At 28.0% G+C, this 22815-nt stretch overlaps 2 protein-coding genes across 2 annotated transcripts; one reads left to right on the forward strand and one right to left on the reverse strand.

Moving 5' to 3' along the window:
• The first annotated feature begins 101 nt into the window (after positions 1-101).
• On the forward strand, positions 102-4739 carry LOC132951853 (protein TRC8 homolog). The gene is made up of 9 exons (XM_061023858.1): positions 102-607; positions 680-937; positions 1019-1347; positions 1412-1608; positions 1780-2035; positions 2095-2324; positions 2382-2628; positions 2690-3013; positions 4182-4739. Exons 2-9 carry the CDS (start codon positions 724-726, stop codon positions 4296-4298), a joined length of 1914 nt encoding a protein of 637 aa, XP_060879841.1. The 5' UTR covers positions 102-607; positions 680-723; the 3' UTR covers positions 4299-4739.
• Positions 4740-5970: 1231 nt separating this feature from the next.
• Positions 5971-14293, reverse strand: LOC132951849 (uncharacterized). The gene is made up of 3 exons (XM_061023851.1): positions 14022-14293; positions 7548-10227; positions 5971-7456 (listed from the first exon to the last, which is right to left on the reverse strand). The coding sequence occupies exons 2-3, from the start codon at positions 10219-10221 to the stop codon at positions 6465-6467; spliced, it is 3666 nt and encodes a 1221-aa protein (XP_060879834.1). The 5' UTR covers positions 10222-10227; positions 14022-14293; the 3' UTR covers positions 5971-6464.
• Between the last annotated feature and the right edge of the window lie 8522 nt (positions 14294-22815).

Consider the following 22815-nt stretch of genomic DNA (forward strand, 5'->3'; position numbering starts at 1 on the left):
TTAGCCATATCGTTCTACTTAGTATAAGGACCTTATACACTATACCGTGGTTTTATGATAATATTATTATTATGATTACAGTCAGCTGTTCGCTTGCAGCAGACGTCTATCCTGCCCGCTGCCGCGATCACGTCTGAATATTATGCTGCGGCGAAGGAGTCAGATATCATCGCAAATCGCTAATGATAAATGCTAAATTACACAATCGCTAATTCGTATACAGTGACAGTGACTATACCTATAATAATAACATACGATTTCGAATCGATGCGTAACTTATGTGTACAATTTGTAATATTATGTTTGACTTGGGTAGCGTGTAATACCTAGAAAATCGCGTTCCGTACTTACAAGTGTCTACCCGTCTTCTACCGTTAATATTCACCGTTGTAATTGCCCTCTTTTTTTCTGCTGTACATTATGTTTTCAGGATTAAATAGTATTACGTATTTGTCAGCGAGAAAAAAAAAATCACCTTGATTGATCGATATGTATCATCAACATGATGTTATAAATTATTCACATGTTTTCGACAACAAATAATTTCTCCTCATTGTTGGCTGTACCTGTGGCTGTTGATCTGTCCTCAGTATCCTCCAAAGTCCAAGTAATCATTTACATATTATTATGTCTGATTTGATAATACCAATATATTCATAATTGTTGTGATTGTTTTCAGGTCTTGTAATAGTTTGACATCAAATATTCAAAACAATAGCTATCATGAGTCTCTGTAATTTGTTGAGGGTTCCACCCATATTCATTATGGACGAACTCTTCAAAACTAGTTTTGGGTTTCCAGATTTGGCAGATATAATATTCCCAGCAAATAATGACTTTGTAAATAGCACACTCAGTCAAATTGAGATCGGCGAGTCCGCACAATATTACAAGGCCATATTTCTATCCTTCATAAAAATAATAGTATCCTGTTTGAGTAAGTTAAATACATTTTCAAAGAAAAATAATATACAACATTATCAGTTAGGTAATTGAATTTTATTTTTTATTTTTCTAGTATTTTGTTCATCGTCATGTTTATTTGTTCTACCTGCCAGATACTTATATATGGTGTACTTTCATCTAGTTTCTGTCTGTATTGTACTTCTTTCTTATTGGGCTAACATACAAACACTGAAAGTTGTATACGGAAAATATGAAAACTTTGAAACTAACCCGTTTGATAAAGATATACCATGGAATGTAGACGGATTTTTATATCTTTTTACAGAATTACAAGCCGCACATTTCCTATACCTTTTATTCCGCAATTTAATCCTACAGTGTATTCTATCACTAGTATTTGACTTTTTACAAGTGTTTACTACAAATCAATCAATCCATAAAGTAAATACCTATAACATTTAATTAACTTTCATATGGATAAAAAATAATGTATTAAATATTTCAGATTTTCAGCTTTAGCTTTACTATTCCTATGTTAGTTGCATTTTTACCCGGTACATGGAGACATGGATTTTTGAACACAATAACGGTGCTATCAACGTTGTTGCCATTGTTTATTATGCTGAAAACATTGTGGTTAAATCTATTTACAATCACAAATTTAATTCGTAATGGATACAGTCGTACACGAGAAACTATAAAGTAAGCCCATTTTGTTCATTATTATTACTATTACTAGTTATTCATATTATTCATATTAACTATAATTGTATATTGTACACCTATCATTTGATATTTTTATAAATTTATTTATTTTTACAATTTATACACCAAACGGCAATTACAAGGGGGGTACTATATATTTTGTTCTAGTAATTATGGAATATCTGCTCTGGTTGAAGTAGAATGGACTCGTCTCAAAATTCCAAGTGTTCTACGAATATTTTGGGCTATACGAGTACTGGAACAAATTCTATATCTATTAACTGATATAGAAATACAAAATGAAACTTTGTTTGGAGCTGTGAAATATTTGCTAGTTAAAGGATGCGACACATTTACGGCAGTTTTAGGAATGACAAGTTTTGTATCATACTTTTGTCATTATATAGGAGCATTCTTCCAATGGGTAAGATGCTGGATATTTATTTCAATTTCCAGATGTTTTTAACATAATTTTTTATTTAGGTGCTGTTAACTGATGATGTGGACGACAAAAGCATCGGAACCATTTCTGCAGTATTATTTTATATACTAGCTCTGCAGACTGGACTAACAGGTTTAGATCCAGAAAAGCGCTTTATAAGGCTGTATCGTAATGTTTGTTTACTTTGTGCTGCCTTACTGCATTACATCCATAATGTAGTTAATCCATTATTAATGTCTTTGAGTGCTTCTCATAACCCTTCACTTAATAGGTAATATATTAATCATTATCAAGAATATTTTTAAATTAATTTCATTTTATTTTTTAGACATTTAAGAGCTCTTTTAGTGTGTGGATTTCTCATAGTGTTTCCTATCACTATGTTGACTTACTTGTGGTCTCATCATTCAGTTAGTACATGGCTTTTGGCAGTTTCATCATTCAATATTGAAATCATTATAAAAGTGTTGGTATCATTAGCTGTCTATTCATTGTTCTTAATTGATGCTTATCGCACAACCTTTTGGGAAAAACTAGATGATTATGTATACTATATCAAATCATTTGGCAATACGGTAATTTTAGAAATCCTTAACATTTGTTTTAATAATATTATAGTTCTATTTTTTATTTTAGGTGGAATTCTGTTTTGGAATATTTCTTTTTCTGAATGGTGTTTATATTATGGCTTTTGTATCTGGTGGTGCAGTCCGTGCATCTATGATGTGTATACATGCATATTTCAACATATGGTGTGACGCTAGGGATGGATGGAGAGTATTTATTAAACGCCGTACAGCTGTGAAAAAAATTGAATCCTTACCAGAAGCAACTAGCGTTCAATTGTCTGAATTAGATGATGTCTGTGCCATATGTTATCAAAATATGGGATCAGCAAAAATTACTAAATGCAATCATTATTTCCACGGTGTATGTCTTCGTAAATGGCTCTATGTACAGGTAAATAATTATTTAATACTTTTATACTAAAAATAAAATTAGTTTATCTTGGATTATTAGGTAGGCACGTTATAGCACCCTGTGCCAATGTAATTTTGTCCTCAAAAATATGCTCTACGGCAGGGGTGGTCAATCTGTGGCCTGCGTAAAATGCGGCACACTTGATGTTATTGAATGGTACACTAAGTCACTCACGTCAAATAAAATAAAATATAAGTTTTAAGTTTTTCTAAAATTATGTTTTTGAATATTAAATAAATCATAAAAAGTCGTAAATATACACAATAATATAATAATTATTGTGTCAAAATAACATAAATAATGTTATGATCGCCATGTTGATTTTTTATTGCACATTTTCAATTTTTTTTTATTTTGCACAATATGGAAAAATGTTGGCCACTCCCTACTCTACGGGAATAATGATCATGTTCTGTAGAATAATCCAAATTTGATAAATTGTAACTAATAGAGTAGAGGGTAATATTCTACAGATTGCATTGAACTCAGTTTTTCAATATTTTAATCTGATTATAATCTAAAAAGTCTTCAAAAATATTAGAATTTTAACCTTTTTTACAAATTATATTATACCATTATTTGAAATAAAACAAAAAAGTCATAGTTCAATGCCTGTAGGAAGTCTTCTTGTTTTAGATAAGAAAATAGTTATCAAAATAAGACTATTCTACAAGGCCTGATGATTATTTCTTTGAAGTCATTTTTTTTTTTGTTAATATAATACACAGTATTAACCCCCCCCCCCCCCTCCAAAAAAAAAATTGATATCGGGCAGTAGATTAAGGTGGCAAATAAAATATAATGTATCATTCAAATTTTCTAGAATTGCTAAAAATTAGAAAAACAGGCATCGGTTCTCTAAAAGTGAAAAATATTGGAACACTAGAAAAACCTTTGTGGTTTAATAAATAAAATTAGATCCTTACAGACAATAGGAAGTATTTGATTTTAAGTACAGAAACTTTGTGGAAGTATTCAAATGTATTTGAGTATTTAAGAAGTAAATTAATATTTTTTACTTCACAAGAAGCTAATATAATAGTCTAGCCTCCATCACAAAATTGATTCTTATAGCAATTGCTAGATTAATAAGTTGTATAAACATTTATTTTATTTTTATGTAATTTTAATTAATTTTTTGGCTTAGGATCGATGTCCATTGTGTCATGATATTTTATACAAGGCAGAAACGTCAAATGTCCAAACACAAGATACAAACCACTTTCAAGATCTTCAAAATGTTATTGATGCTGATAATTCTTAGTTATTTTTAACTGATTAGATTTTATCATAAACTTCTACCCAATATATGTTGACAATTTTAGAATAATAATCAAAATATTTGATTTTTTACGCTGCACATGTTTACTGTAAAAAGTAGCTTTAAATTTTATAAACTATCAATTATACCTAAACAAATTGATACATATTAAACCTTTTAGAATTTTAAATAGAAAATAATGGTTAAAATATTTTATTATTACTCAAATGAGTATAGTATGTTATACGTATGTTACATTTGCTGTATGTACTTTAAATATTTGTAAATTGTATACCGCACTTGTTTAATGTAAAGCTTATTAACTGTATTGATTTATTTTCTATAATTATTTTAATCATCACATATGTATATGTTGTATAGTTGTATTTACTAAACCTAATATATTTTAGATAATACAATTAGAGTTAATTGAAATACCTCATAAAACATAATATTAGTAACTTATGTACTTTGTTAATTCTTTTTTTTTATTATTTTAGGTTTTTTAAATTTTGCTTTTAAAAAAATTCATTTAAAATTAACCGACAAGGAAAAAACTAATAGTAAATATTTAACTATTATATTATTATCCAAACTTAAAAACTTCAGTATTAAGTATCTAATGAGTATGTTATTCAAAATAAATTCCCACTCACTTACATTTATAATCATAATATTTTATATTATATTATAATAGAAGAAATATATTGTTTTTTTATCTTCAATTTGCTTCATATCTACTCTTCAGTCAACAAAAATATAATTTGTATTTTATAATAATGAAATAACTAAGAAACTTATTTATTCTTATACCACTATACTTCAATTCAAACAAATATCTTACAATACTTAACATATTATAAAATTACAAAATCTTGCAACTAAACTTGAAATATTAATATTATTTTGTTTATATTAATTGATAAATCAATATTATATTTTTGTATCTTGAGTTTTGAAGCATATATTTCAAGTATAATATCTAACAAAATGTCTAACAAACAGGTTCATACTAAAGAATATTTGTTAAAATTATAGTTTCAGTTTAAAACTTAAAAATAATATGGTGTCGGATAAGAAAATATGGTGTTTTTAGGTTAATAATGATATCATGGAAATACATTAATTTTAATATGAAGTGAAAAATTCTTCTTTTTGTATATATTTTTATTTTTTACCAAGAAATTGTATAGATTTTTTTTATTTATTTGTACTTAATTTGTATTGGTACTTAAATAACACAATTATGCATTTTGTTAACATTAATCTCAAACATTTTTATTCTATTTTACCATCTAACTACTAGTGTTGTGGCGGAAGTAAAAATTAACGAATGGAGAAAATTTGTTAAAATTATTCATATCAAACTAAAACTTGTTAAAGATTATTTCTAAAAATCAGACTGTAACAATAATTGTTTTGTGATACTTAATTTTGTTATCAATAATCTATTTGTTTATTATAATACAATTATAAGTTATTACTTATTTGTTAGGTTATACAAAAACCAATGTTTCCTATTTTTTTGCAGGAAAAACTACTTGAAAACCAACTTAATCACTAATGATATTTTATACCTTACACAATGTTATGTTATTATTACAACTTATGTATTAATTTTATTTAATGCCTATAAAATATTTTTAATACGTGTATATATCTTTTATTGATTCTCATAGTAACACTCAAGTTTTTGTTGGCTATTCATTGTTTTTTCTCTTGTAAATATACTATTAAGCTTTTGATTGTTAAACAAATTTCAACACGATATAATTAAACATAATAAATAGTTTATTTTATACACAATTTGAATTATTGCTATTTAATATTTTGGTGTTTAAAAATTAACTCATTAAGTCAGAGTATGACAATTTACCTGTTTGGTAAAATATGTTTAACATGCAAAATATTATACTATTAACAATATTATTAATTATCTATATTAATACATCACAATAATTTATCATTATACTTAGTCTATAGTTCCATCTTAGAAATTTAAATGAAGAAAATACATAATATATGTTAAATTATTTAATTTACGTTAAAACATAATTGTTTGAATTCTTGTCATTAAATTGTTATTGTTATTTACCTTACTAAATATTTTAAACTTAATAGTAAATTTATATATATATATTTTAAGTCTTAACAACAATACCATAGTATTTAAATTTGGTCAACAGGAATTTTTTCAACAGGGTTTTTTTCCCATTCTATAAGATCATCCTCATCATCTTCAAAGACTTCATTTTGTGCTTCTACTAAATTTTCTTCACTGTCCACAAAACAGTTGCCACAGTAGTATTTGACATTACGCACAGTGTGAATGAAATTTTCCATATCCAGTTCACTCATAAAATCATCGGGTACAGCATTCATGATTGATTTCGCTTCAGCTGTGTTGCGTCTAGTCATACTTATGTTTTCAACAACAAACTGATAACAGTTGGGTAGTTCTTGGTTTTTACTACCGCATTCTTTCAAATGTTCTTGCCAATCCAACATATTGATTCCTGCCCACCATAAGCCAATGTCACCATCAACAAAATCAAATGGATTTTCACAATTCACTTCTTCGTCCTCAGACAAACTTTCTTTTATTAAAGGACCAATAAGCCAAAATCCTTGAACCATGAGCCGCCTAATTTTATCATCAAATCTGGACATGCAGTCTTTAGTGACAAAATTCATTGACAATGATGGTATGATTTCATAACCTTTGGCCTCGCTAATGAGTGCCAAAAGAACCATGAAACGAGGTGTAGTTAAATGCTTAGGCCTTGGTTGAAGACTGAGCGTTATATTGGCCTTATTGTGTGATTGATGTTTACCCTCAATAGATTTCCAAAACCAGGAAGTTTCAGTTGTCGTAGTGGTTTCATTGGAACCAATTATTGACGTTAAGAATTCTTTATTCAAATTACTTGCTTGGAAAACTTCATAGGTACTTAGGTATTCTGTAGATGGCGTTAAGTCATCGTCAGTTGTACGGACAGATATATCTAACCACGATAGGGACGATGAAGTAGATAATTTGACTGAATCCGATGAAAATAATCCATTTGGATAAAATGAACAATCCTTCATCATCTTGATGTAACGACAAAATTCATTTCCATCAAAATCTTCTGGGTTGTAATTAATTTCGGTATTTGAATCTAAAAAATAAATAATAAAACGACATAAATTAAAAATCAAAAATTATTATTAAAATAATTATATTATAAGTGATAAAAAAATAATATTTACCTGATAGAGATTCTGATCTGTTACTATAATTCCTTTTTTTTTGTTTTTTGTTCCTCCTTCTTTTGCCAGATAAATCTTTTGGTTTTAGTTCTGGAAATTCTTTTTCTGTCACTTCAACAAATACTGATCGTTCCTCATCATCATACTCCAAACAATCATCAACCATTTCAAAATCATAGTCGATATAATATTCACCATCTTTAGGTGATCCCGAAACAGCTTCCGAATAAGATTTACGACTAAGAAGACTTTCGTCATCTGTACTAATAGATAATGAACCAACTGATCGTTCGATTGATTTTGGCATGAATTGATGAATGAAATTTTCTGTACTTTCAGCACTGTCAAAATTATTAATTGATGAATTGTCTGTGAATATAAACACATCATCAACACATTCGTTTTGTTCTGCATCACAGTTTTTATTTTTGATTACTACACTTGGAACAGTCTGTTCACTATCAGAAATTTCATCTTGACTTGAATCGGTTTCAAATGGCACGTCTCCTAGAACTAATTTGTCATTCATAGGTTCAAAATGATCATCTATATCTATGATGCATGATTGCGTTTCGTCCAATTGTTCGATAGTAACATTTTCGTTTGTCGTATTAAAATGGTTATCATCAAAAGCAATACCACAATTATTAGTGGAGAGAGAAATGCTATTTAAATGCGGTACACATTCATCCTTCTTCACAATTTCAAAGTCTGTTAGAATACAAACGTCTTCTTGGTTCTGTTCATTGAGTGAAGGCATTGTTGAAGGTTCTATTGAGTCCTCTTCGATAGTTTCTAAATTATGTTCATGGACCTCTGGTGACAGACTGACATTTTGAGCATCTACGATATTTGAAGGTGCACTTTCTTCATTTACAAAATCATTAGCCAAACATGGGCCATCATCAATGTTTTCAACCATTTTGGGAAATTCTAATTTCTCAAGTTCTGACGAATCTTGTTCTGGTATTTGAGCAATTATGGATTCAATTTCTTCATTCAAAACATTTTCAACTGCATTTTCTAATACAAAATCGAACTGAAGAGTTTCTTGTTGGTTTGAAACCAAACTAGTAGGTAATTCAGTTATTCCTGGAATTTCAATGGTCTTCCTAATAGGTTGTCCGCCACGAATACCTTTAGCTTTTGGTTCTTCAGTTTTCTTAATCATTTTTGATGGACTTTTTGTAACCACTTTGGTGGGTCTAGGAGTCATTGGAGATTTCAGGGATGTCCTCGAAGCCAAACTTTCAGTTGAAACTGAATTTAGTCTAGAAGATGAAAGTGACCTGCTTTTAGATGGTCCAGGGCTTAAAATCAATTTGGTTGGTACCATTTTTCTTACTGCTGGTGACAAAGGTGGTTTTACTAACGATAGTGAAGGAGTTCTAGTTTTCACTGTTGGTGATTGTGGAGTTTTAGTTTTTGCGGCTAGAGACATTGACGCTTTTACAATTGGCGATGATGGAGCTTTTACCACTGCTAATGGCTTGGTTTTGGCTACTGGCGACTTTGGAACCAAATTTTTAGCAACTGATGATGACAATGAAGTAACATTGGCTTTCAATGTTGTAGTTTTTGACACAGCTGTAGCAGTAGACTTTATTGTTGAAGAAGACTTTACGGATAGCAATGATAAAGAACTGGATTCTTTTTTAACAATAGCTTTTGAAGAAGTTGGATTTGGTTTGGAAACCACGCTGGATTTTAAAGAAGATATTTTTGCAGTGCTAGGTGGTTCTTTGGTCAATAATTTTGAAGGAGAAGTAGGTGCCTTCAAAGAAATTGATTTTATGCTAGACGCTGTGGATAGACTTTTTGCTATCATTGGTGGTTTGTTTGTTGGTATAGTCGGGCTTTTAACACCTGCAACACTCTTAACAGATAATATAGCTGCTTTTTTAACTGGAGTGATAGTTTTTGCAACAGTTGCTTGTTCTTTTGATTTTAATGATGTAGCGCTCACTTTAACTGTTGTAGACGCTGCAGACTTTGCTGCGAGAGCTGAATGATTGGTGAGTCCCATTGGCGATTTTGGGACGGCAGAATTTGTTGCTGACGTTTTAGACATTACCGAAGTTGGAGATTTAGCAACTGGAGAAGTTGATTTTACTGTTAAAGTTGATTTTATTTGAGGAGATTTAGTCATTGGCGAAGTAACAGATTTAGTAATTGATGGTGATCTAACTATTCCAGTTGGAACCGAAGTTGATTTAGAAACTGATACAGGCTTAGTCGCCAATGGGGACTTGGTCAATGTTTGAGATTTTATCGACGATATTGTTGGAGTCTTAGGAGATTGCAATCCTTTGGCATCTGTTACTTTGATAGTGAGTGGAGGAGGTTTAGTCACAGATCTTGTCACTCCTTTAGCAGCAGAAGCCAATGTTTTTTCAGGTTCTAACTTGGCATCAATAACAGGTTTAGTAACAGATTTAACAGTTGAGCTTTTCAAAGGAGCAGATGGTTTTTTCACAGGAGCTACAGCATTGATCTTTTCAGGAGCTTTACTAGCCAGCGGTGCTTTAGAAGATCCAGGTAGTATCGTCTTTGCAGGAGCAGTCAGAGGAGACCCGGGTGATCTAGGAGATCCTGGTGATAAAGTCTTTGATCCTGATCCAGTTTTGGAGATTGTAAGAGGTCCAGATTTTTTTACAGCAGTAGGGAAAGTCATGATGTCCTGTAACAAAAATATTTGATATAAATTATTTAGATTTAATTTTAATATTAATAATTAAAATACTACCTTACACAAATATTATTTTGTTGATTTTAATGAAATATAATCTACCTAATATGTTTAGTATATGAATTTTTGCTTACCAAATATCCAATATTGTAAATGTAATTAAAATGTAATATTGTAAATGATTTATATTTACATAATAAGTTTTTTAACATTTTTAATGAAAATAATATTGGTACCCATTAAACTCAGGGGGTTAGGTAACATCATAATATATGGTAAAAAGAAAGAATAACATAAATAATACTAATGAAGTACCCTAGGCACTTTCAAAACCTATCTTTAAAGTTATTATCATAGTAGTTAATATCTTTAAGATAATTTAAAAAATGTATTTATAATAATTTCTTTTTAATGTCTATTTTAAATTTAATTTACAAGGAATCGATAAATCATTATTTTATTTACATTTGAAAAATTAGGTAATTTAATGGAACTATTTCATATTTAATCGTAAAATAAATTTTACTCATAGTAATCTAATACAAAGTTCTATTAAAAGGCTGTACTTAACATTTTTAAAAAAAATCTTACAGTAAAGCAAAAACAAACTAAGTTTAAGTATTTTCTTATGGATACAATATTTGGTTATTATAATATAATTGGTTTAAGCTGTATGCATTAAAAAAATTGTACAGTTATTAACAGACTTGAGTAGTATTCCGAATACTTTCTAAATACATTTTTTTTGAAAGTATTCAATACGGTATTTTGAATACTTTTTACAAGTATTCTGAGTACAGATTTCAGAATACTTTTTTTCTTATATAGGTATACTCTTATATATTACTAATTATCACTTATTAACTATATTAATTTTAATATAATTTATAACTAATAGATAGCCAGATGGGTGTGTATTATCGAGATTATAATAATGTTCTTTTATAAACACAGAATTGAAAAAATTATATTGTTGCTATTGAAATCTAAATCTACTAAAAAAAAGTAAGTACTAAGAAAAATATTTGGAATACTTTTTGTGAAGTATTCCAAAGACTTATAAAGTATTCGAATACATATATTCTGAATACTTTTTTTTTAAGTATTCGGAATATATATTTGAAATACTTTTAAAAAGTATTTTACCCAAGTCTGGTTATAAAAATAATATTATACAGTAAATAAATTCTATTGAAAAATTTCACTTTAATTTAGTCAACCACCCATATTATGTACTCTTTAAAGTGGTCACAATGTTTCAAAATGTGGGTACTTATCGGTTATTGTATACCAATAACCTAAATGATGATTTTACAGAAAGGTCAATAGTCTGTTATTTGCACGATGGACTACACCACAGGTTAACTGTTGTTATTTTATTTTAAGTGATTTTGTGATCATCAAAAAATAATAATATAAGTATATCTGCCCATTAAAACTAAAAGGAAAAAGTATATGCCAACTATTCAACACATGTGCATGTATTATACATTACATTTCTAAAATATTTGTTTCCAAAGTATAATTTTAATTCACAACCCATATACTTGTCATTTCGATAAAATACAATAAAAAATTAATCCCAGATTTTTTAGGTGAAAATGCGCGTTACGGGGAATGCGGTTTGTTGGCAATCGTACATCACATTTATAGACTTTAGGTTGGGCAAACCTACTTATTTTATTTGTTTAGATTACAAAATTGTCTTCAAATAATATAACATAGTGTTGATCTGTGATAGTCACAATAAAAGAATTAAATTTACTGGAAAATTGTTTCTAGATTAGGGATAACCGACAAGTACATATTTACATTTCTCATTTTATTTTTCACACAACAGTGTGATACTCATACACTCATACTCATTAATGTATTTAAATATGAGAACCAACCTCAGTAATATTTGCAAAAACACATTTTTATAGATCAATATTTAATTATTGGGAAACGTTTATACTCTAGGTATTAGAATAGAACTTAAATGCATTCAAGACTAATATTTTGTCAAACTTTTAGGTATAACATTTACATGGTTTTAAGTTATAACAATTATTATTTATTATTTATCTACATACTATGAGAGACAAAGATAACTACCATCGAACCATGATTTATTGGAATTATCTTTAATGTGAGCTTTAATTCCTATGTACCTATTCAATTCTTAGTTTACTTCATTTTATGGATCAATATATATGAAATAAATAAATATTATTTAATATTTACCTAATTAACAAATACAGTTGGTATATTATATTAACTAACTATAATGAACTGTTCAAATTATATCATTGCTTAAAACAAAAAAATTCACTGGAATATCTATTAGGTATAAATAAATATTTTAATGATGAAGTGTTTTTAATTTGTATACATCTATTTAATATTTATAACTTAAATTAGTTAAATTTATGATGAATAGGGGTAATTAAATGTTATGCAATACATAATAAAAATAATATTAATATTGTTTTATAGAAGTATTTTAAATTTTTTCTTTTCTTAAAATGCACATCAAGTTTTTCTTAATTAAGAGGAAACAACACCTGTATGTGTTGTCGACGTCCTACAAACATAGGTACAACAGCAAATTTGTGTTCAGCAGTCAGCAGTCTTAATCAAAGTCATGACTTATTTATTCATGGTCAAAGTTAGCTTAATTATAAGAGTTAATTGACTTAGTAATTACTAATTTGGATCAAACTTAGGTAAGAACATTATCTGTGTATGTGTGTTAGTTTATAAAATACTTCAAATTTTGGGCATGTTTGTGCACTTGTGTAAAATATTGCAATTTAAAAATACTCATAACCCAGTAACCCACTTAAAAATTAATAAGTATATCGTGAAAATTTAAATATGTTCATTACAGGAAAATATGTTCTTACTTTTAAGATTGAAAATAGGTCCACTCAGAATGATATTAATGCTCTAACAAAAAAATTGTTCTGCTGAAGGCTGAACGCAAATTTGCCATGCTGTACGTTTGTAAGACGGAGACAACACATGCGGGTATTGTATTCACTTGTAAGATTTGTAGATGATAAATTACTATTTATTTTTAAATTTATAAATTATACTTAATACCTTCCTACATACCTAATATATTTTATTAAGATTCAAATTAATAAACATTTCTATATAAATACTAAAAATAAAACAGATGTAATAATATAGCCTGTAGGTATTATATCATTATTATATTACATTTATGAACTACAGTCTACAAGATAAAATAATAAATATAATTTATTAAAATTAATTCATTCTTATTTTGTTTAAAAGGTTTACAATTAGATACACAAAATAATTAGGGCCAAGTTTCCATACAAAATAATTGTCGCATTAAAATTGTTTTCTTTTAAGTTGTCTAAAATATAAAATGTATTTTAAGTTTTAGTATAGGTATTAGCAATATTTTACGAATAAAATCAAACAAAATTTAAAATAAAAAACCCATGAGTAGGACCTGTTCGTTATATAATAATAATTAATAAACGTATATATTGTATATAATAGGTAGTATATAACAGAAAGCACATCTTCATTATTCATATTATTAATTTTACATTTATAAGATTATGAACTCGTCTTAAACAATATATACCTATATAATAATTATTAAGAATACCTACCTATCAAAAAAATAATGTTCTTATATAATATATTAATTATGATTTACAAAAAATAATTTCCAAAATTCGAACGAATAATATCTTGTTAGTAGGTACTATTTTCACTTTAGTTTTCTTTTTTTTTTATATAATGTAAAATAATAAACTGACCTGTTGATGAGTAGTGTTGAAGTCGAAAAAATAAAATATTTGGTTTACTGGTAGAAAGCCTAAAGGCTACGGCCCTACGACTTAACACTCGTAAAACTCTGCAAGATTCTTGTTTTATTAAACAAAAGTTTTAATTTAAAATAAAAATACTTGGTAACGTTCTTTAGTTCTGATCAAACGGAAAATTTGAACAAGAAAGTAATAGAAAAGAAGAAGGAAGAGCCAGGAGGCAGAAACACAACTGAACAGTGAGCAGCGGCCACAGTACAGACAGACGATGAGTGTCTTGGAATTTAATCGTTATAATATCAAATATTATTCCTAAATTTATCTATACAGGTGGTATTCCCTGCGTGGAACCACAGTGGAACTTCCAGTCGTATATATTTTCGTGATTAGGTATATCGTGTATACCTATTGATTAGATAAAATATCGTTGAATAAAAATCGATAAGCAATTTAATGAACTATGTAATTTATCGTAGCTGCAAAAATAATTTCTGAATAGTGAATTCTGAATATTATTCCATTAGAGAAAATTATTTTCTATGAAATATTGAAATATTCAAATAATATCATAGTTTAAGTAGTAGGTATAAATACAATATTTATACAAATTGTTAACATCATACAATATCGAATTAGGTACCTATATATAGCAGGCTGTATCTCACGACCGAAAAACCATTTCAAAGAAACCCACAAAAATTGTCGAGTTTAAAAATACACTTGGGATTTAAAAAATATTATTTTCTCATTACGTTTAATTCAAAAGGCTCATTTGAAAATGATTTGTTTATACAAATTCCTCGTGGTCACGACGACACGACATAAACCTTTTTCCTAGGATTGAAATAGGCGCCTAAAGCAATAATATTACTAATATTACAATAGGAAAATAGGGCCGTGATTTGTGTAAGTGAAAAAGTCTTTGAATTTGGTAAGACTAAGAACCTACGTGGCTACGTTTAAATCCAGTTAATTTTGTCACTCGGCAACCGTTACGATTTTAAAAAAAAACTGGTCCAAAAGCTATAATATTACCTACTTTTAAGTTATAAACCTTGTCGGTTCCAATCATAGGCAGAAATCAGGACGGGGGAGTGATTGAGAGGACTTTAGATTGAGAGAGCTTTAAATCCCCGCAGGAGCTATCAACATCATTTAGTCCCTAATTATACAATAATTGTTATGGGTAATTGTAAAATGCATTTTTATTAAATGTTAAAAAATGCATTACAAAAAAATATTTTGTGCTAAAAATTAAATTAAATTCGTACGATTTTACGAACTTATTATCATTACTTGGAACGAATAACGATCATAATAAATCTAATATTAATAATAATCCAAAATCGGTGGTCGCCATAATCGACTAATTTTAAGTATTTTTGTTTTTCGCCGCATATGGCATATCGCATTGAGTGCCTAACGGTTAAGGCGGTTAAGCGATGCACATTTTATAATTATGTCTAAAAAATGAATAATCGCGAGCGGCTCTAGTACTGCAGTATAGTACCTATAAGTGCAATGAGCTTAGCTATAATGCTCAGCCCCCCAGCAATTTCACTAAATTGGCGCTTATGTGGAACATTAATTCGACGGGTAGAAACACTAAAAAATACTACCAATTTTATATTGTACAGAACTTTTTTTTAATTATATTACCTATTTATCGAACTCAAAATTCAATACCTATTGGTTACTGACAATTATTTTTGAACGTATTATTTTATCCTTATTTAAATTTTTCTATAAATAAGTTTCTTTCTACTTTGAAGTATACTGACTATAATTATCAAGAACATTTAGTGTACATTTGACAAACGTTTGAACTTTAATAGAAATATAGTAGGTAGTAAGTTGTAGTCCACCTACACAATGAATACTATTATGGTTTAACACTGTATGTATATTTTTTTATGAAATTAAATAAAAATATTATACCTATAGTGTCAGGTATTGAATGTATATATATATGCTATAATATATAGATTAAATGCTAGACCATGTAGATGAGTAATATAAAAAAATTATCTTCATACGTTGCATTAAAATTTAGTTATGATAAATATGACAATATCTAATTTGTAAAAATATTTTTCATGCATAAACTTTTAAACATTTTAAAATTAAATATTATTAGATTCTTATAGTAAAATAAATCATTTTTCTTATCCAATACCGCAAATCAAATGGCCAAACACAAATATATACATTTTTTGTAAATTCATTATGTATAGCAGTATTACTTATTAGTTATTACTTATAGTCTAAAGATACTTTACTTACTCGTAATCTGTAGTACATACTATGTACCTTTTATTTGATACCACTCGAACTCAATACTTGATAGCAACACAAGCCCTGAACTGGCTGAACTAGGTATTTAAGATTTTGCATTACCTAATACCTAGTTGCCTAACGTCTTAGTGGTTGAAATAAAAATAAAATACAATGTCGATTTAATTAAACATTAGTTTATGCTTACGTTTACAATTATATCAAATATCTAAGTGGTTTTAACTAGGTAAATTATTAAAGTATTGTGTTTAAAAATTATATGTATTATGCTTATTATACACAACATTATGCTAGGCTCAGCAAAAGAGACTTTTCTTTAGACTATATAATTAGTCTAATTAAGACTAATTAGTCTACATATTTGTTAAAATATTTTTAATATACCTACATACGCACGAGCTTGTAAGTTATTTTTACATTAAAATATTTGTAAATACTAAATTATAATTTCAATTATTCTTCGTAGATTTTCTGACCTATTATTGGTTATTAGAAAATAAAATGTTTTTGTGGCTATAAGAACTATTGATATAAATTTATTATTAAATAATAAATAATATTATGGTAACTAATTTTATTTTATTTATTAAGTATTAACATAGGATTATAAAATACCTACCTAATTGGTTATTCTGATTTGCAAAATTATAATATAATGACTACATATTTTGTTTATTATTTAATTTGTATACAAACATAAATACAAAATATGCAATAATATAAAATAAACAATAATTATTGTAAATAAACAAGACAGTATAATATTATAGTCTACACTCTACACATTACGCAGGTATATATTACGTTTATTATTCGAATCAATTATCAAGATAACCATATTAAATATCTTAATTAGTGCAAAATATAATTTTAATACATTTAGAAACTTGAAATGTTAATGTTAAATACAATTTATATTTAAATATTTAGTGTTATCCAAGTCTTATAATGTTAATATATTATCCTTAACTTTTAAAAGTTCAAAATTTCAAACTAAGAAAAAAGTTTGTTAAGTTAAAAAACAAAATAATTAATTCCTACTTGCAGAATATTATAAGTGTGGTAAGCTTCTACCTATCTGATTATACAGCATACGCATAGCCGCATAGGTACCTTTTATATCTATTAATCTATTTATAGGATAATCTCGTCGTGTATAATGGACTTAGTGAAATCTCAAAGGGGAAGTACTCTTTAAACTGCAAAATTGTACGATGATTAAGTATTAACAAACCTAACGTACCTATACCTAATTAAATTAAATACATTTGGACCATTTAGTATGTTTATTATTATTAAAAATGGCAAAGAACCTCAAATCCACAAGTAAAATATCCGTCTTGCATTAGATTAAAATATTATAATTTATATATTATACGTATAAATAATTTTATAAAAAAGTATACTATATTATTATGTCGAATGAGCTAAACGACAAATTTTTAGATGCTATAAAATAGTGGAGCCAATGTATTGGTTTTATACATATTATATTTTATATTTTACATATTATATATTATATGTTTATTTATTCGTCCTTTATTTGAACATTTAATACAACATTCCCCTATTGTTTTATATTTACAGAAAATTGGAATTAATAAAAAAAGTTAAGAGTAATGCCATATTATTTAGAAATTTGAAAGTTCAAATTTGACCAACGTTTTTATAAACGTAGTTATAGCCTTACAAGTATAATAAAGATTTCGCCTCAAAAGATTTTTGTTATCCTGTTTTAATTAAAAAAAAATTGGCCAAGTGTTAGTCGGACTCGCGCACGAAGGGTTACGTAACAATATCTATAATATGTACTGACGGATTTTTAGTATTTGCTGTTATAACGGCAACAGAAATACATCATCTGTGAAAATTTCAACTGTCTAACTTTCACGGTTCATGAGATACAGCCTGGTGACAGACAGACGGACGGACAGCGGTGCCTTAGTAATAGGGTCCCGTTTTACCGTACGGAACCCTAAAAATATTAACCGTAAAAACTTGAAACATTCCGCTGTTGTTTAAATTATCATTTGCTAAACTCAATTAAATATTAAAAATATTTTTAAAAAATTTAAATTATTTATAGGCATTTGAAACTTCTAATTTTTTTTAGTTATTTTTTACCTACTTATTCAATGGCGAGAAATCGAAACCTATTATAGGTATACAGCGAAGTGACTTTCCCGGTTTTTAATTGTATCATATTATCATGTGTCGATAATTATGTTTTAACAATTTTGTGTAATTTACCTATTCGGATTAATTATAATTTATAAATTATAAGTTATAACTATTATAGGACATCGATAGGTAGTATAATGATACATAGTAGTTTGTACATACTACATGTACATTCTTACATAGTTAAAATCACTATACGTCTATACTACTATTATAGTAAAACAAATCCTTCAAACTTATCTTTAGCGAACGTATATAAGTACGAAGTATAAATTATGATGATATAAGTTATGGTATGGTGTTAGGTATAGTAGACAGTAGGTACCTATACAAATTTGGTAGCAAGTAGCAATAATACCTATATAATTTATTAGCTTTCAAATAGTTTCAATTTCCCAACGAAATATGGAAATCTGTTCTTTTTTTTTTTTTCTTTATTAGTAATACACAATCTGTACACAATCGGCACAATAAGAGTATGAGCTGAGACACAATAAAAAACATGAAATTATGAGCTAAGAAGCCACCCACCGATGACACTTATGTTTTTTTAAATTATTTGTTTTAACTTAATTATTATTATTATTTTTTTTTTTTTGTTAGGGATTAAGTAGGTCTCTACACCATTTACGCTTAAGGCGACGAGGAGGATTACCAGGAATGGTTAATGAAGCCAGATTTTTTACAAGTTCGTTTGGATGAGAGTTAAGGCGTAGGTGGAATCGTTTGTAATCATTTTTAGCTTCTTCCTGAACTGTTTTCATATGTGGGTCTTTATGCAGGGAGTGATTTGAGACATATAGTGGAGAGTTGGTAATTTTTCTTAGTATTTTATTTTGGAATCGTTGAATTTTATTTAGATTTGATATTTTTGCGTTACCCCATAGCTGTAAGCCGTACGTCCAAATTGGCTTTAAAAGAGATTTGTAAAGAAGTAGTTTAATATTTAATTCAGAGTGTTTGTTGTTGACTATTAGGGTTTTGATTATTTGTAAGCAGGAATTTAATTGTGAAGTTTTGGCTTTGATGTGGTGAGCCTAGGTTAGACAGCGGTCAAGAGTTAGGCCGAGATATTTAACGTTTAGGGATGGGGGGGGGATCTGAGTACCAAAAAACGATACCTCTGGACATGGTGCTAATCTAAGTGTAAATGTAGTATGTACTGATTTGGTTTGATTTATTTTAAAACGTCACTTTTTATACCAATCTTCCATTAATGAAAGATGGTTTTGTAGGTTAGTGGAGGCTATAATAGGATCTGGACTGGATGATATTATGACTTTATCGTCCGCATAGTCTGCTACTAGTGTGTTGGGCGTGGTCGGTTGGTCAGATGTATAAATATTGTATAGCATTGGGGAGAGGATAATATGGAAATCTAATATATTAATTTTTAATGGTTGAGTTTTGAGTAAGGAAAAAAAAATATTATGTAAAAATGTTAACTTATTAGCACGGTCTTAGATTATTAGTAAGGACCTACTACTAATCTTAATTATTAGATAAAACTGAAACATACAATATAATTGAAAGCATATAAAATAGAATGTAATACCAATCTTTGATAAATAGGTATAGCCGTATTATAGGTAGTTAATCAGGTTTTGTAAGAACGATATTATATATTTTATGGGAATTTACAATCAAATTGATATCATTCTTATCGATGTACCTGTAATATATTTTCATTGTTAATGCAGCAATTGTTCACGACTTTTAACTCGTAATTTGTACTTCGTACGTTTTTGTACCTATCCTTATAATAGGCATTTGATTTTTCAATATAATAAAATATTTAATAATTAACATTAATGTAAGTAAAATGTGTGTTACGGACGAGATACATTTAATAAAAAATATGTTATTATGATTTTGAAATTGTGTAATATTTCTGATTCATATACCTAGGTACATTATTTATCAAATTGAAATCGGTCATCTCCAAATAGACTTAGGCCCGTTTCACATGGACGCGTATCATACGCGACGTATCGTACGCGCGCGTTTTCATTTTACATTGATTAAGTTCATACGCGCCAAACCGGCGAGGGAAACGCGCCATCGTCGGAGTTATACTGTCCTCTAGATTTAAATTGTACGTTCAATCTATATTTATTGCTTTTTTTCCCTGAGACGTTTCTAGCTTAATATTTATGTCTATATAGATATTTTAATTTTATTGTGTTGAAATTTACATTATTAAGAGGATAATTGTCAGCGCACTATTTATTTCCCTCTCTCTGGCTCACACGTTACGCTTAGCATTGACAAAACGCATTAACGCAGAATCATTTTATCTATGTTTTTAAGTAATCTTAGAGTAATATTACCCATTACAAAAAAGATAGAGAATAATATTTTTGAGGGAATAACATATCGGTTTTATATTTTATTAATTATTGTTATTTGACTTTGTATTCGACTTTCAAAATAAACAAAAAATGATGTACATTTAAATTGTTTTGAGACAGTATTTAGATAAATCGATATGACATTCCTTCAAAAATATTACTTTCTATCTTTTTTGTAATGGGTAATTTTACTCTAAGATTACTTAAAAACATAAAAACATAAAACAATGATTCTGCATAAATGCGTTTTGTGTATGTTGCGCGTGGACCAGAGAGAGAAAACAAATAGTGCGCTGACATCCTTTTAATACATTTGAAGTCAATGGTCAATATACCACTAAACGACTTTCAAAATGTCAACTTAGTAAATCTATTCCAATGGCCACAGCTAAATAATTTAAAACATTTAGAAGATTACGTAATAATGTACAATCATGAATCAATAATTTAATTCTACATTACTTGCATTTAATATTTCGAAAAAAAATGTTTTTCCGTTTACTTTTTCCAGGCTTACAATATTTTTGCTGATCTAATTTTTTCTGCGATCGACTGAAAAGTCAAAAATGTAAATGTGTATAGTTTGCCATGTAAAACTAGGTATTGACATTTAATTTAATATAATTTGCTATACCTACGTCCTACGTTTATATAACTATTAACAGTATTAAATATACTTATTAGTTATTAATTATAATAAATATATAAATTTATAGTTGTAAATTAATTTTAATTCAAAATAATATTATTTTTATATTTGTTATAAACCTATAAAATATGTTTAAAGTTATATTTTATATTTATAATATACAACAGGAATTAGGGACTATAGGTGCTTATTATGTATTACATTATATTTTATAGGTGATAAATAATTAGGTACCTATATTTATTTAAATTATAACGAATGCAATATTTAATGCAAATTATGTTGCAATATTGTTAATTGTTATAAATATATAAATAAATATCGTTTGGGAATGTACCCGTTGTTACACAAATTCATTAAACATTTAATGGTTACAATGGTTACAATGTTACATGAACATAAAAATTACAATAGGTACCTCCTACCTAAAAGGAATATATGGTTATCGGTCGGTGTACAAAATATGTAGTATCTACCTGTTTTCTGTATCCTAAATTTGTTTATCTATACTTTAGAATTTAATTTATAACTTTAGTATTGTCAAAACATAATAATAATGAGCGTAGGTTATACAAAGTTCATAACTGGTTTAAATTTCCGGTACATCCAGTCAAGGTTTTTAGATTAACTTGGGTTGTAGCCGCAGGGCTTGAAACCGTAAATATTATTTTCTGATTTCGATTTCGGTTTCGGTTATCGATATTTATTTTTTCCGATTTTGATTTCGGTTTCGGATATTGGTATTTATTTTTTCTGATTTCGTTTTTGGTTTTGAATTTTTCCGATTTCGATATCGGTTTTGATTACCGGTATTGGTTTTTTTTTTCGATTTTGTTTTCGGTTTCGGTTTTTAACGGTTTAAACCGGTATTCAAAATCGGTATCAAATATCTGTTTCAAGCCCTGGTTATGGGTATGTTCGAACTTCGAAGTATGAAGTATGATTCGTTGATTATCTTGTTTAATAAATGTATAATATGAAAAAGTGTAAAAAGGTATCCGTTATCAATTTTAAATTTGCCGCGCATTTAACGCGCTAGTTTTAGAAACACCATACAAATAATAATAAAAAAAAAAGATACTAATGTAAAAACACTACGGAGCGTGGAGTCGCAGTTTCTATGTAAACCATGGTTCTATTTTAAACCGTGATGTAAACGCACTAAAGTTAAAATTGTTCTATGGTTAATTATAGCCATAAATTATTCGACATTTCGAAAACGATAAATTACACGACACGACGATGATGACAAAAGAAAATATTCTACTAACATTGTGCTTCATGATTTCCATTTTAACAATATTGTAAG

The sequence above is a fragment of the Metopolophium dirhodum genome, chromosome 9 (genome assembly GCF_019925205.1).
Source record: "Metopolophium dirhodum isolate CAU chromosome 9, ASM1992520v1, whole genome shotgun sequence".
NCBI lineage: Eukaryota > Metazoa > Arthropoda > Insecta > Hemiptera > Aphididae > Metopolophium > Metopolophium dirhodum.